The 15,162-nt window shown below is 39.9% G+C and overlaps 1 protein-coding gene across 2 annotated transcripts in view; it reads right to left on the bottom strand.

Moving 5' to 3' along the window:
- The window catches only part of ANK3 (ankyrin 3), a 517,804-nt gene that overhangs the window by 29,178 nt on the left and 473,464 nt on the right, over positions 1–15,162 (bottom strand). The window contains exons 33-39 of one of the 2 annotated variants that reach the window (XM_075216346.1): positions 14,951–15,158; positions 12,874–12,970; positions 11,313–11,541; positions 9,039–9,164; positions 7,750–7,872; positions 3,737–3,763; positions 1,565–1,646 (exon numbers count right to left, since the gene is read on the bottom strand). In XM_075216346.1, coding sequence (XP_075072447.1) covers positions 1,565–1,646; positions 3,737–3,763; positions 7,750–7,872; positions 9,039–9,164; positions 11,313–11,541; positions 12,874–12,970; positions 14,951–15,158 — 892 coding nt within the window. Of the gene's footprint in view, positions 1–1,564; positions 1,647–3,736; positions 3,764–7,749; positions 7,873–9,038; positions 9,165–11,308; positions 11,542–12,873; positions 12,971–14,950; positions 15,159–15,162 lie in introns of both variants that reach the window. The other variant, XM_075216345.1, reaches the window with a different exon arrangement.

Raw genomic sequence — 15,162 nt, 5'->3', positions numbered from 1 at the left:
TTTCATGCTATTGTTTATCTTATTTTTTTTTTTTAAGAAAACCAAAGAAAAACGTGAAATGAAATGGATTCAAAACCATTGGTTGAGGGTGACAAGTGAAACGTGATCACTGAAAACATGATCAAGCAGGGTTAACTAAAAACAATGTCTGTACTTAAGCGTGCATGAAATGTTATGCCGAAACAAGCAATGGATTATGAGATTGTAGTTTTCAAATGCATTTTGCACAAATATTTTCCAATTCTAGTCATTTCAGTGCAACCATGGTCAAGTTTCGTAGGAAAACAATAGACCACTTCTAAAATCTCTGTAAGACAAAAGTTACATTGATGGCTGAAAATTTTATTTTTTATAGTGGAAGACTGGATTTGGAAAACCATTGTTCAATGTATACATTCACATTTGCTTTTAAAAGAAGAGTTTTTCGTGATTACAACAACCTGAAATATTCTTATCTAAGTTTCAGAATATAGAATTCATTCTAACACTAACTATTATCCATTGAATAGAAATGATCAACAATTGCATTAATCCATTTGCTTCTTTAAAATCTTGCAGCGCCAATTCTCAAAATATTACCTCAATAAAGATTCACATGGTCAGCATCAGGGGCGGGCTGGGCCGGGGGGACAGGGGGGCATCGGCCTCCCGGGCCGCTCAGATTACGCGCTTTTATGGCCGGGGGGTAGGCCGGCCGGCCGGCCGCCCCCCCCCCGATGCAATTTCTTCTGATTTTTTTCTGCGGCCGCATCTGATGTCATCATTGACGCGGCTGCATCCCCTGTAATGAGATGCGGCTGCCTGTGTGCCCCCCTGCCTGCAGCATCCCAGCCCGCGCCCGGTCAGCATCAATCCAACATGGAATGTGGTGTCAAAAAATACTCCAAAAGCTCTTGTCTAAAGAGGTCTTATTTCTAATATCTAAATATTGGGATTTTCCTTTTTTTATTTAACCCTATTATGACTTTGTATTGTATTTTGAGCCTCCTCTTAGTCGTATTAATTAGTAATACAAAGCTTTAAGCTTTAAGCCCCACCCACCCAACAAGTTTGTTTCCTTCCCAGCAAGAAGTGTCATAATGGTTTACACTGTTGGTTTGGACAGACACTGTTCTCAAGAAAAGCAGTGTTTATTTGAACCGGAGCGTAGAGGCTAAATCCAAGGAATATCTGTTACAGACAGTCTGGAAACTGGATAGTTAGTGCCCCCCCAACAATTATACATAAAAAATGATAACTTGCTTCCAAATGAGTTAAGTAACAGAAGTGGGTTTATCTCCTTTACAAATTTGGACAAGGCCAAACTCTGCCAATTAAACATAAGAAACACAGGGGTGTATTTATCAAACCTGGAGGTGTAGCGGATAGCAACCAATCAGATTCTAGCTATCATTTTCTAGAATGTACTATATGAATGATAGCTAGAACCTGATTTAATGATATTACAATGTGAAATAATTTACAAAGCCCTCCCAACACCCCACGATAAATTAATATTTAGATAACAATAAGAAAACTCTTCTTTTAAAGGGTTTAGTATTGTTAGAATGTTATTAAAACTCACTCATTCCAGGCTCAGTCAGATAGCTGTATCGCTTACGCAAAGCTAAAGACACAAAGTTCTGACGACGATCCACTTTCTCTATCTGTGGGAAGAAATGGAATAAAGTTATTATCTTTCTACAAAGTCATTGCTTCCAGGAAATGTTAAGTAGACCCATTATATAAGATAACATTAGATTTATTCCAATAAACCAAATGAACAAACCACACAAATCACATTTAGCAGACAACGCGACACAATACACACTCTTTCTCTATTACGTCACTATATAACATTTAAGACAATAAACATTCAACATTTTATAAAGCAGATAAGGCAATATTTTTGGTTACTGTAATAGGGCTATAATGTGCTAAATATACTCGGATGCATGGTTTGAACATTAGTTTGTTTTGTAATATATTAACTCTACAGATTTGTTAGCATTTCTTATGCCATCAGCTTACAGGCACAACTCTATGGAGGTTATTTATAAAGTGTAACTTTTTCCGCTACAAAGTGCAAAAGTAGCTTAGGACCTGCTGTGCACCACGGTTTGCACAAGAGCACCTAAATTTCTGCTGAGGCACATGGGTTTACGGAGCAAAATGTTGGTATTTGCAGAAGGGCAGAAGGGCAGTAGTTTGCAGAGCTAGAACCAACTAATACTTTAGGAGAAAATCAAAGTTTATTTTATTGGATGTGGGGGTACTAAAGTGGTAGGACGGTGAACTTTGACATTTACACTTTTGCACAGTCCTACTCTGTGCTCCTCAGAGCAGAGAGTAGGCATGCACCTTGATGTGCACTAGATAGACCATATGGGCACACCAGTGCATAACCAAGGTGGTTTGCAGTACACATTGGCAGCGCTTTTGAATTGACCTAATAAAATGAAGACAGAGCAACACAACTTTTGGGTTTTTGTTTTTTACAAAAATCTTTCTTGCACAATTCAGTCTTTTTGCTATTGCTGAATGAGTAAAGCAAGAAAGTTACTCATACTTGCCTACTCTCCCGGAATTTCCGAGAGGCTCCTGAATTTCAGGGAGTCCTCCCGGACTCCCAGAAGAGTAGGCAAATCTCCCGGACCCTGTAAATGCCGAAATTCACGGCACTGAACAGTGGGGGTGGGGCTTAAAAGCGTCATTAAGCCCCGGGGCGAGGCTATAGTGACGTAATGACAATGTCACACCCCCTCCTACCCTCTGTCACATGATCTGTACTCCGATCTCCCGAAGTACAGATTTAAAAAGTTGGCAAGTATGAAGTTACTTTTTGGTATAAGCACAGGGGCTGGCAGGCATAATTTACCCAGCTTAAGGCAGCCCTCTATGGGATCGGCCCTCTGCCCACTCAGCCAGCCCCTGCTGAGGACCAGCATGGACTAGTAAAAACTAAAAGTGAGCTTGTTAATTTATGTATACACACAACTCACAAATCTATTAATTGTCAAACAGTTGTTTGTTTTTAAAGTTGTCTCTTAAATTTCCAGCTTTTTTTGTTACTATATTATAAATTCTCAAATTCTACTGTTAAAAAGAAAAAGTAAAAGTTTAACATTTCTGAAAAAACCACACACATGCTTGATAACACAGAACAGGAGCTCGGGAATGTGTTAAATTGTGAAGCGGGTGGCGGCAAATAATAAATTCTATCTGAAGTATTTAACGCCTACAATATTGAACCTGGCCTAAAAAACAATAAAGAGTCATCATATTTATTAAAAAAAAAAAAAAAAAAGAGTTATAGGAGAATATTAGTCAGTGTCTGCCCATAGTGTAACAGAGAGGAGCGTAAGGAGACACAAACTAATTAAGCACTTATAAAGGAACTACAAAAAATGTATAAATGTCCCCAAGTGATTCTCTAAAATAGTAAGTTGCAGCTTTAAAAAGCATTATTGTTATGAAAGAGTTTGGAGATGTGAGATATTTGCAAAAATGTGTGTTAGGGTTAATAGATTAACCTTGTAAGTATGGGCACATCTGAAACACACATGCTGCACGGTTGCAGCTGCAATAAGATTACATGCGTGTGTCATACCTGCATAGTAAAAAATGAAGGCGTGCAGCATGATTGCTGTAATGCTAGGCAACCTGTGTATTATATATGCACCCAGATTTACCCGGATGATCCGGTAACCTTATCTACGGCTGATTGAAATAGAAAAAGTTGCATGGTTTATATTACCTCGTCATCTTGGTCTGACTCTGTTTCCTTTTGGATCCAAGATAAGGTAAAGTATAGTGGGCAGCAGGGAAAAGAATATTAGGACATGAAAAGGGAGAGGTAGGCAGCAGCGCAAGCACAGAAACAGCAAAGACTGACACAAGAAAATAAGTAGACAAGTATATTAAGAACCAAATGTAGAGAAACAAACAGGTTATCTGAAAAATACACACTCACACTGTCAACTAAGCAACCCACTTCAACATAAATTACAATTATGACACCACAGTGAGAACAACAGATATTTATCACATATTCTTAAGGGTTAAGCAAGGTGAGATGGAATCCAGCCAAAGTGCCAGTGTATAAATGATATGCACAGTGAATAGATCATGTACAGCTGTCCACTACTAACATTCCTTGGACCTGACAATATGGGAAGAACACAGTACTATGTTAGGGCCTAATTCTGGTACTCTGTTCAGGGTTGTTATTGTTACACAGTTTCATGTTAGGTCTGTATTATATTTTACAATGTACTTCGTGCACATGAAACGCACTAGAAAGTAATATAATATAATGAAGGACACTGATCTTGATTGTAGACAGAGGTCCATCTTCCCACAAGCAAACAAGCCATCAGGCAAATATGCTGCAAGATTTGCACTTGTGCACACCTCACAACTTTTGAAGTTGGGGAATTGGGACATTGAAAGAGCCACTGAAAAGGGGACATGGACAAGTCACACTAGGAGTGTGGTTGCATCAGGTTGGAGCATGCCACTTCCTCTGGAGGCCTTGCCTGAAGCTTCTGAAGTGCTAAGACCACATTAACATTCCTCATCCTCCCCCAAAACACCCATGCATCCAGCGGCAGGTGCATGCAGCAACCTTGCAACCAGTAAGTATGACAGAGCTCCCGACAGTCAGAACAGAAGTTCTGACTGTTGGGATGGTAGAATAGTCTCCTAGAATCAGGAGTAAAGAGGCTGCAAGTATCGTGCTTTAATACAGAAATCAGAATCAACCTGAAATCATCACAGCAGGAAATGCATTATTATATCTGAATTTTGACCATGCCCCGAAGGGAATCATGCCTGCGACCCTGTTTGCAGTGCTTATCTGACAGCTGAGGAGTTCAGCATACTTGCTGGCACTTCCGTTGCCATACACTGCTCTGCTAGTAGCCAAACCCCACTCCCCTTAGCTTGTCTTGGCAATACAAAGCCTCCTTTTCCACATTGAGCCTCCAAATTACTATGTGGAGGTACCAGGACTCTGCAGAGCTATAAGTCAATTTAAGATATAGTGCTGGGATCTGCATGGAGCAATGCCCAACAATGCCCCACACGTGAATACTTTCTGAAATTGTATATTTTGTATTCCACCCCCTTTTCTTGCATTTTGAATCTACTAAGATGAGTACACTGCATATGTTTAGGGTAACAACTTGCTAGGTTTCCTTTTCATTCCGTTAATTTTAACTGCATGGCTTCTCATAATAGGATTTTTTTCAGTTTGCTATTATTATGGCAAAACCTTAAAAAGTTTTGCCTGTTGGGCATTTCGAGCATGACAACGACTAGCACTGAACAGGATTCTATCTACAGACTGACTCTTTCACTTTTATTACATCAATGGATTGACTTGTAAGCATACTTGACCATAGCCACTTGAACAAAATTACCCCTAACTTTTTTCATTGCTCCAATGAAGCGTTAAACAGCAGATAACAATGAATGGATCTCTTGGAACTGGGTTAGTGTGGTGCCAACACGACCAGTTTAAAAAAACACAAATATGTGTTTACATGACAAGGTTACGTTAAATCAATTAATTAAAATTACACTTGAGCGATTAGTGTACAAATGCCTGCCTCACTTTCTCTCCCTTTATTCCATTCTTGACTCTCTGCAATCAGGCTTCAGCCCCCAACATTCCACTAAAACTGCTCTCACAACAGTGATTGATGATCTACTTACTGCAAAGTCTAAGAGTTATTTCTCCATGCTCATTCTCCTGGACCTCTCTGCTGCTTTTGACACTGTTGATCACCCTCTTCTCCTACACACCCTCCACTCCATTGGCCTTCGTAACACAGTTCTTTCCTGGTTCACTTCCTACCTATCAACTGTTCCTTTAGCGTTTCTACCTCTGGCACATCCTCCTCTCCACGCCCACTATCGGTTGGGGTCCTACAAGACTCTGTTTTTGCCCTTTACTTTTTCCATTGTACACCTCTTCTCTTGGGCCACTATTTCACTCATTTGGCCTCCAGTACCACCTCTATGCTGATGATACCCAAATGTGTATCTCTTTTCCTGAACTCTCCACCTTCTGTACTATCTCATGTAACTAACTATTTTTCAGCTATCCCCACATGGATGTCCCAACACTACCTAAAGCTCAACATATCCAAAACAGATCTTATTATCTTCCCTCCTGCCAGAATCACCACCTCCCCTCAAATCTCCCTCACTGTTAATAACACCACAATGTTCTCAGTCTCCCAGCCCAGCTGCCCTGGTGTCATGCCCTCTGCTTTATTCTTCACATCCAGACTCTCTCCCAGTCCTGTCGATTCCACCTTAAAAACATTGCCAGAATACGCCCTTATTCAACATGATACCAAAACTCTTATTCATTCTCTCATCATCTCCCATCTTGACTACAGCAACGTCCTGCTATCTGGCATTCCTGACACCCGTATATCCACACTTCAATCTATCCTAAATGCTGCTGCAAGACTGATCTTCCTCTCTCACTGCTCCACATCTGGTGTCCCACTTTGCAAATCCCTACACTGGCTCCTTGTCTCCTTCAGAATCTAATTAAAATTACTCACCCTTACATACAAAGCCCTCAATAACACCACCCCTTTATAAATCTCATATCAAAATACTCTCCCTCCTGCCCTCTTAGATCTACCTCTGACCTTCGCCTTGTCTCGTCTCTGGTAACCACCTCTCATTTGCTTCTACAAGACTTCTCCCTTGCTACTCCCCACTTATGGAATTCCCTACCACGTACCACGTCCAATCAGGCTTTCCCACAGCCTTCAAATGTTTAGACGTTCTCTAAAAACCCATCTTTTTTTAAAACCTTATCCCTGATAATAATATTCATTAATACACCCTCACAGCTGTCCCAATTTCCACTCTAAGCGACACTCGGTCCTCTTATTTCAGCTGTTCCTTCTTTTACTTAGAATATAAACTCTCTACTGAGCAGGGTCCTCTACCCTTTCTTTTCATGTCTGTATTTATTTTGTCTGCCTTGTATGTCCTTGTTTTATGTATGTACTGTATTATGTATGTCCTACTTTCCCTACTGTACGGCGCTGCAGAACACTGTGGCGCCTTACAAATCTATGAAAATAATAATAATAATAATAATAATAATCAAAAGGATACTTTAGAAATGTCTTAAGAGAATATATGCAGTAGAATTGCACGTTACTCTACTAGGAAGCCTTCCATCTGTCTATAAGTGCAGAGGTGGTCCCTCTCCTGATGACCTGTCCCTTACCTTAACATACCTTACAGAAACTGCTGCTATTCTGAGCCCTGCAAGAGCTGCATAGAGTTCAAACAGTTGTCATCAGGAAGCGTACAACAGTTTAAATGCTATTCAAGGGGCAAATTGTATCAAAACTTCTAAAAAGGAAAAGTGGAGTTGTTGCCCATAGCAACCAATCAGATATTAGCTATCATTTATCTGGTACAATCTAGAAAATAATTGCTAGAATCTGATTGGCTGCTGTAGGCAACACCTCCAGTTTCCCTTTTTAGAAATTTTGATACATGTACCCCAAGGGCTCCACTCCTCCAGCATATGCAATAGTGGGTAAAGGTTGTCTTCTGCTTGTCTTGAAGCAGTGATTATAAGGTAACAGATTGGGTTCCAGGGGAAGGAACTGCTCCAAACTAATTTTAAATTACACATATGGCACATTGCAAACATTACTATTGTTAATTTTTTAGTTATTAAAACAGTTAGAAATATAGTAATATAGAAATTCAGTGACTCGTTACCTTTTTCTGAGTTGGCAGAGTAATATTGAGATTGCAAACTGCGGTCTGTGGCAGTCCTTTTGTTGTCTTTGGCTCTTTTAAAAATGACAGTCGACCACAGGGCTCTTGGCTGGGGTCTCTCACCTAAAAGTACATTTTAAAATCAGCTTTCGAGGAATACAGAGATTGACTATAGATAAACAGTAATCAGAATAAATGGTCTCCAAAGCAACCTCAATACAGGTGATATAGTAGATTGTGCAGCATATTTTATTAAGAAGTGTGGTGTTTTGGTAGACTATCGTTCTCTAAAATTATCAGCTGCCTCATTAGAGCGAATGACAAGAAACCAACAGAGAGTAATAAAATGGGTCTACTAAATTGGTAGACAGTGTTAGAGCCCATTGCTACTTTATGATAAGACCCCCTATTGTTGAGGTTAAAGAACAAAGTCATTCATATAAACCTGATATGCTGAATTCCAAACTTGTAGATAAGTTCTTGCAAATATGGCTCATCAGTGTTGGCTTTAACTACCTATTCATAAACTATGCCTAATGTGACATTAACTCCAACTGTGTAGCTAAGTAGGCAGCACGGTGGCGTAGTGGTTAGCACTTCTGCCTCACAGCACTGGGGTCATAAGTTCTATTCCCGACCATGGCCTTATCTGTGTGGAGTTTGTATCTTCTCCCCGTGTTTGCGTGGGTTTCCTCCGGGTGCTCCGGTTTCCTCCCACACTCCAAAAACATACTTGTAGGTTAATTGGCTGCTATCAAAATTGACCCTAGTCTGTCTCTCTCTGTCTGTCTGTCTGTCTGTGTATGTTAGGGCATTTAGACTGTAAGCTCCAATGGGGCAGGGACTGATGTGAATGAGTTCTCTGTACAGCGCTGCGGAATTAGTGGTGCTATATAAATAACTGATGATGGTGATGATAAGTAAAAGCCTTTACCCTCGACATATCAATCTGCTCTTTAATTTCAGTAATTTCACAGGTAGGGGCAAAACGGTGCCCAAGAGCAGAGCGGGGACAAGAGTCTGTGTGGTCAAAAGAAGAGACGCCAGCTCTATTCTTCTGAGAAGAGGGTGAGTGCTGCGGGAGGGGGTGAGACCCCCAGCGTGCACCCTGTAGTTACACCACTGTTACAATCAGAGATGCCCAATAGACAATGTGAAATGTGTATTTGCCTCATGAGCTTTTAAATGAAGAAAAATGTTTCTTTGTATTTTAATAAGTGTAACATGTGCACTAGACAGGTATAGAACATACTCATACTATAGTATTAAATATTGGATTGCTATTTTACCTTCACAGAAAATGGCAGTCTGTTTTCTTTGAAAGCATAGAAATTAAATATAAGTTGCTGCCCTCCTTTTGTTAGTGGGGCTAGGTTTCCATAGCAGTCCACGTGGATGGGTTTCCCTTCTAAAACCTGCATGGATAATAAAAACAAAACGGTTAATGGCAACTAAATCTGATCAGTGGCTACTTGTCTAACAGTAAGAGAAAGCAGGCATAGCTTTGGAGGGTGGTGGTCTCTCATACCCCGATCTGAGGCCAGAAGACAGAGCTACTGATGGATGGAGTATTGCCAGTGATGTCAGATCAAGTATAACTAATCTTTTTTGCTTCTTGTTCTCTATCACATACCCTCCTGGAATGTTCAGGAGACCCACATACTTTGGGTAGTTTTCTTATACCCCCAGGACAGAAGGTCTTTCTCCAGGACCCCACGCATTTCCTAGTGAAGTGGGTGGGACAGTGGCCTCAATGACGTGATTTGCAGTGAATCACGACACCTTGTCCCGTCCCCTTGGCAAAATGCCATGATGGCGTCATCGCGTTGCAGAGGTGGGGGGGATTACGGAATTTGGTGTTCCACGCCCCGCCCCCCCTCTGCTCTTGACACTTGACCCGAATACAATGTTGGTAAGTATCCTTTATCAGCACCATATTCATGTCAGACCTGTGGGGATGGCTACAGCGGTTTATTATGGCAAGCAATACTGGGTTTTCATAGAATTAAATAAGTAACAGGGTGCAAATTTGCACCTAAACAAACCATGTGGCAGTTCAGAGGCTGCAGATGTAATTTGTTTTTTGCATGCATAGAAAACAATGCCTGCTCTTGTATTTAGCACACACATTCTGAGCAGCTTTTTTTATAACACTGCGATTTAGGATTTAGCTATGATGCACCCTTCCTCCCAATTCTATATATATTTGCACAAAATTGCTCCTTAAGGCTGGATTTACTCCTAAATCTAAATGATGCCACTAATTAATGTTTTATACATGAACATTTTTATTTTTAGATACAAAATTTTAATTCTACAACTAATCCTAGAAAATACTTCTCTGGCATAACAATAACATAACAATTAGATTTATGTATAATTAAGACCGTGTTAAGGGCCACTAATACTGAAAAATAAGCTGCATAAAGATGAATAAGTATTTATACTATTAACAAAATGCATAAATCCAAATTCCATACCTGGACAAAACTGTATATATCTGATATTGTATGTAAGCTTCACATAAAAATCTAAGGTGCATTTATGTACTGTCACACCTACTCACCCCCATTTTCAGCTGGTGCATACCAGGCCTCCTCCGTAGGTCCAAAATTCAATGTAAATGAGAATATCAAAGCTTGCACACAATCAGGTAAGTGGGCTCCCAAATTGTTGTGTTTACATCCCAGTCATTTGTAATATAAACACATCTCCTGAGAATTTCTCACATTTCTCAGATTGTGTGCGACTTTCTAGCCATGTACTATATAGGGGCTTTTCATTGAGTCAGAAGATGACTGTACATGCAGACCACTAGCAGCCACCCTCTGACGGGATTTACCAGTACAACTGGTAATGGTTCATTAGGGCTAACTTGGACTTTTAATCATGAGAAGGGACTTGGGATTGTCTTTTTTTACAATTTGGTATGTATGCAGCAAATTCATACATCAATACCAGGAAATTATCTTTTCTCTTAAAGTGTAACATTGTGGAGCACAACAGGACACAATAAAAGTATTGGATGACACCCAAAGACCAATGTCTATGAGCTGGTGCAAAATTCAAGTTCCCTTGCTGAGAGGAAATGGCCTTGTGTCATTCTGCACAACAAGGAACACTCTCCACCCTGTTATCTCATTTGACTAATCTCAGGTCATAAAAGGAAATTTAGTTTCATCATTGGTTTCAAATCTAGGCTGTGTGTAGACAACAGGTACACTTTAACTCCACTTTATCATTGCATACTGGCAGTGATTTAACCACAGCGATTTCAACAAATTATTTTTGCTAATTTGTTCTGTTAGCATGGAGAATACCTATGGGAAAAATGTTCTGTTACCATTTTGTCAGTCATAAAATCATTGTAACGCCTGCAACGCTTTGGCATTCTGACAAATCACAAATGCTTACATTCAGTTGTCCCTTAAAAAAACCAGCCTCCTCAAATTGTATAATCTCTGAAATAGTGAGCAATTCACCTCTGAAATTTTTGTGGCGCTTAAGGAGGATCGTTTTCGACCTCTCCCCTATTCCCAATAAATAGGGTTTAAGAAACGTACCTCTATGTCTTTACTCCTAGCAACTTCTTCAAAGTTCTCCTGCTGTTCCAGTGTTTTGTCCACTTTGTCATCGGTCATGCAGAAACAGCGTAGCCGAGCTTCCACTGGGTCATTCATTTTGGCAAAGACCACAAACTTGGCCATGTACGGAACACATATCAATTCCCTGTAGAGCTGTGTCGCCAAACTAACGGTTTCGGGAATCTGATGGCAATCGCCAAGCCAAAATCTACAAGACACCAAAACATACAGTTATATAGCTTCTACATGTATCAAATACGGAATCTTAAAAAGTGCAGCATATTGAGAAAACCCATACATTTTACTATCCATATAAAGTGTATCCATCGCTTGCACACAATGGGAAGAGCCACTTTGTGGTCTGGACCAGTATTCTGCCTATCAATCCTGTAGGAGCTAGATGACATCCCTGAGATATGAGACACTGGGCCTCATCATGCTGAGCTGGTCTCAAATTGGATGCAATTTACTCTAGAGACACAAGTAAAAGTATTTACGCTGATATACTGAGCTATTTGCATCTTAAGATCCGTGCAAGTCACCCCAGCAGCATATGCCCCCGGTTTACGTCAGGTACACGGCACAGACACTTACGTCCCACCTGCTGCCATGTTTTCATCCATTTGTTTTATGTGCAAGAAACACAATTACTATTAGGAATCAAAAGAACTAAAAAGAAAAAAGAACTTAAAAAAAAAAACAACAACTCCCTGTCTGGTGTATGCAAAAAAAATAAAAAATTTACTTAAACACGCACACAAAAAGCATAATATTTGCCCAAGTGACGACAAAAGCACCAATCCGCGCCAGCGGTGCATTCACAAACAGCCAATCCAAAGCAGTTTGCTAGTGCCGGAGACCATCAGGATCTGCTACTTTCACCTGCCCTGACCACCATAATAGAAGGTGTATATACATCTTTTCCCAGTCTGCATCCGTTCACAATTATGCAAACAGGCCCTTACTGTGCTTGGCTTATGTTAGAACGCCCCCTGTCCCGCTCCTCCAGATAGCTGTATATATAGCTCTGTTTCCCTGGAATACCTTATTATTTTCTCCTTTGTGGAAGAAACAACTTAGATTCAGAAAGATGTGTAGTTTGGTTTAAATCAACTATAAGGACGTGTACTAACAATGACCAGCTGCTTGCTTGTATCTAGGACTAACATAACAATTAGCACTTCTTGTATTTACAGGAGATTCCAATATAAATAGGTAAGTTTCTGACTTTTTAAATACTTAAGGAGGGGATTCAATTGGCCACGTTACTCGTGAAAGTAACACTGGTCGCGCACTATTGTCGTTACTACAGTAATAGTGCGCATTATTACTATTACTACGGTAACAGCGTGCATTATAATTTCAATGCTGATTTTTGATCAGAAATTCACGTATTATCAGTAATAGTGAGCATTACTCGTGACAGTAACGCGACCCTAGGTGAGGAAATTAATATTGCCAACGGGGAGTTTGGGAAGATCGTTTACAAACTATCAGCTATATCAGCTATAACATAAGCCATGATTAGCAGAACACTTACCTGGCAGAGACATTGGTGGTGAAAGAGACACAGTCACTGACAAATGTTAAAGGTGTTGTTCCTGTAATATCCTCCCATTGAGCTGGTGATGTCCCACCTGTAACAGACATCAATATGGATGTTATCACTGAGATACAATGCAGTTTACATGCACTCCACATCCAAGTTCTACAATACATCATTTAAGGCTGCACCTATTCACTCAACATAAAGTACATGTCATACAACCCTTTCACTATCATTGTGTGCACTAGTTACAGCAACAATATAACATGTACAAATGCAGTCATAGGATAAATATATTTTATATGAATTATATATAGAAAAATTAGCATTAACAGGTAATAAATATTTGCCTCGCCATATAGTGATAACAAATATGGAAAGGTTTAGTCTATATATGTTGAACAAAGATAATTAAACAATATAGAAATAGGACCTTTTGTGAGCGCACCTTACATACTGCTGCCTTAATACATAAAACGGGGTTCCACTTCACCTACAATGCCAAGATAATAAACTACAAGTGTATCTCAGGCACACACGGTATAAGCAACCAAATAGTTAATGTATAAGTGTGCAAGTAAATATATCTATCTATCAATATATATCTATCTATCAATATATATATCTATCAATCAATGCAGTCCCTTCCCCCAGGCAGAGCAGAGACAGAGACTGAGCTGACATCCTTTTAAATACACCTCACATGTGCAACCATTAATCAGTCTGCCGTCAGAATGGCAGAACAGAAAGCCTGGACTGGGCCTTGTAGATGAACCCAACCCTTTTCTCTCCATTTACACCCCAGGGACCCTTACCAGCTCCTCCCTACACAAAACAATCTCCCCAAAGTTTTTAAAACATGTAAGCCAGAAACTTGGGACAAACATATCTGCCTAAAAACACTATTCCAGTGTTTTTGTCACTATATATATAGTAATACATACAGACACAATTTTGGTGTGTGTTTTACTATTTAAAGCTCTGACTATGACCAGACTGAACTGAATTTGACATAGCTGGATAGACAATCAGATAGCTAGGTGACTTCCATCAGCATGTATGTGAGGTCATAAAACAAATCTTGAAAGAGTTGCTCACTTTGGATGCACAATCATGTGCCTGGCTTCAGGTAATGGGGATATTTGATCTACTTGGATCTGTGCAATCTGTCTATGGCTTAATGGATCACAAATCAGATCGGTTTGTAATGTATGTGGTCACAAAAATGACTAAGAAGAAAATAACAAAACAATAAATATAATCATACCCATATATTTGATATTTATTTTCAAACAAGATAATAGCATTAAAAAAAAAATGTTTCTTCATGAACACTTTCTCTTCACGAACTACCAAATCGCAAATAATTTGCCTTTTACATAGAACATGCTATTCATTTGGTGTTGGTACTGGTTGGGGAAAAATAACTCTCTTTATGAAATATGAATGCTATTCAATGTTGTGGCTGGTTGGGTGAGGGGAGGTCTTGAGTGTTCACTCGTCGCTCGGGTTTCCATAGATTATGTACCTATCACTTTTCCAAACATGGAACCAAAATTATTGGAGAGGACAACTCAGTCTGCCAACTGTTCCGAGTCTGGTGAGACAGTCCAGGGGGACAGTCCACGCAGAGGGACAGTCCACACAATAAGGACTTGGTCCCGATTGCAAGGAAATATGTTAATTTTCACACTGCTGTGGTCATGAAAGTAGAGCCACATGAACTAACAGTGGTGTGTACTACATTGTCAGTATATTAGAAGGGAAAGAAATTGGAGAGCAGCCTAAGACTGGAGGCCTGAGTGTGATATTCAGTTTTCATTCTGAGCAGAAAGTAGACTTGCACTTGTCATTGTTATATAACAAGCCTGATGATGCAACATGAATACTCAAGTACCAATTATCAAGTATCAATTGCATCACCAACACTGGCAGTGGCCAGAGGAAATTGCCTATAAGGAGGTTAGGGTGGAAAACTAATTTGCTAATAACAGTGTAATAATAAATACTAATAACAATGTTAGTCAAGGAGTTGGAGGGTTCATTCAAATTACTTTACGTATATGCTCACCTGTAATACTGCACAGCAGCCTCAGACTGGGGGTGGTGTCTCCTTTATAACCGTTGCTTACGCCTTCCCCTGACGGTGGAGGCACTGGAATAGTCATAGTTATCGGCTTGTGGAATTTCCGCCTTCTAGGTTCCACAGTGACGATGGGGCTGAATGTCGCTCTGTTTCCAATTACTTTTTTAACAAGTTCGTCGGGGACTGGTTGTGCCTGT

The sequence above is a fragment of the Mixophyes fleayi genome, chromosome 6 (genome assembly GCF_038048845.1).
Source record: "Mixophyes fleayi isolate aMixFle1 chromosome 6, aMixFle1.hap1, whole genome shotgun sequence".
NCBI classification, from domain to species: domain Eukaryota; kingdom Metazoa; phylum Chordata; class Amphibia; order Anura; family Limnodynastidae; genus Mixophyes; species Mixophyes fleayi.
This window is presented reverse-complemented; position numbering and strand designations above follow the sequence as displayed.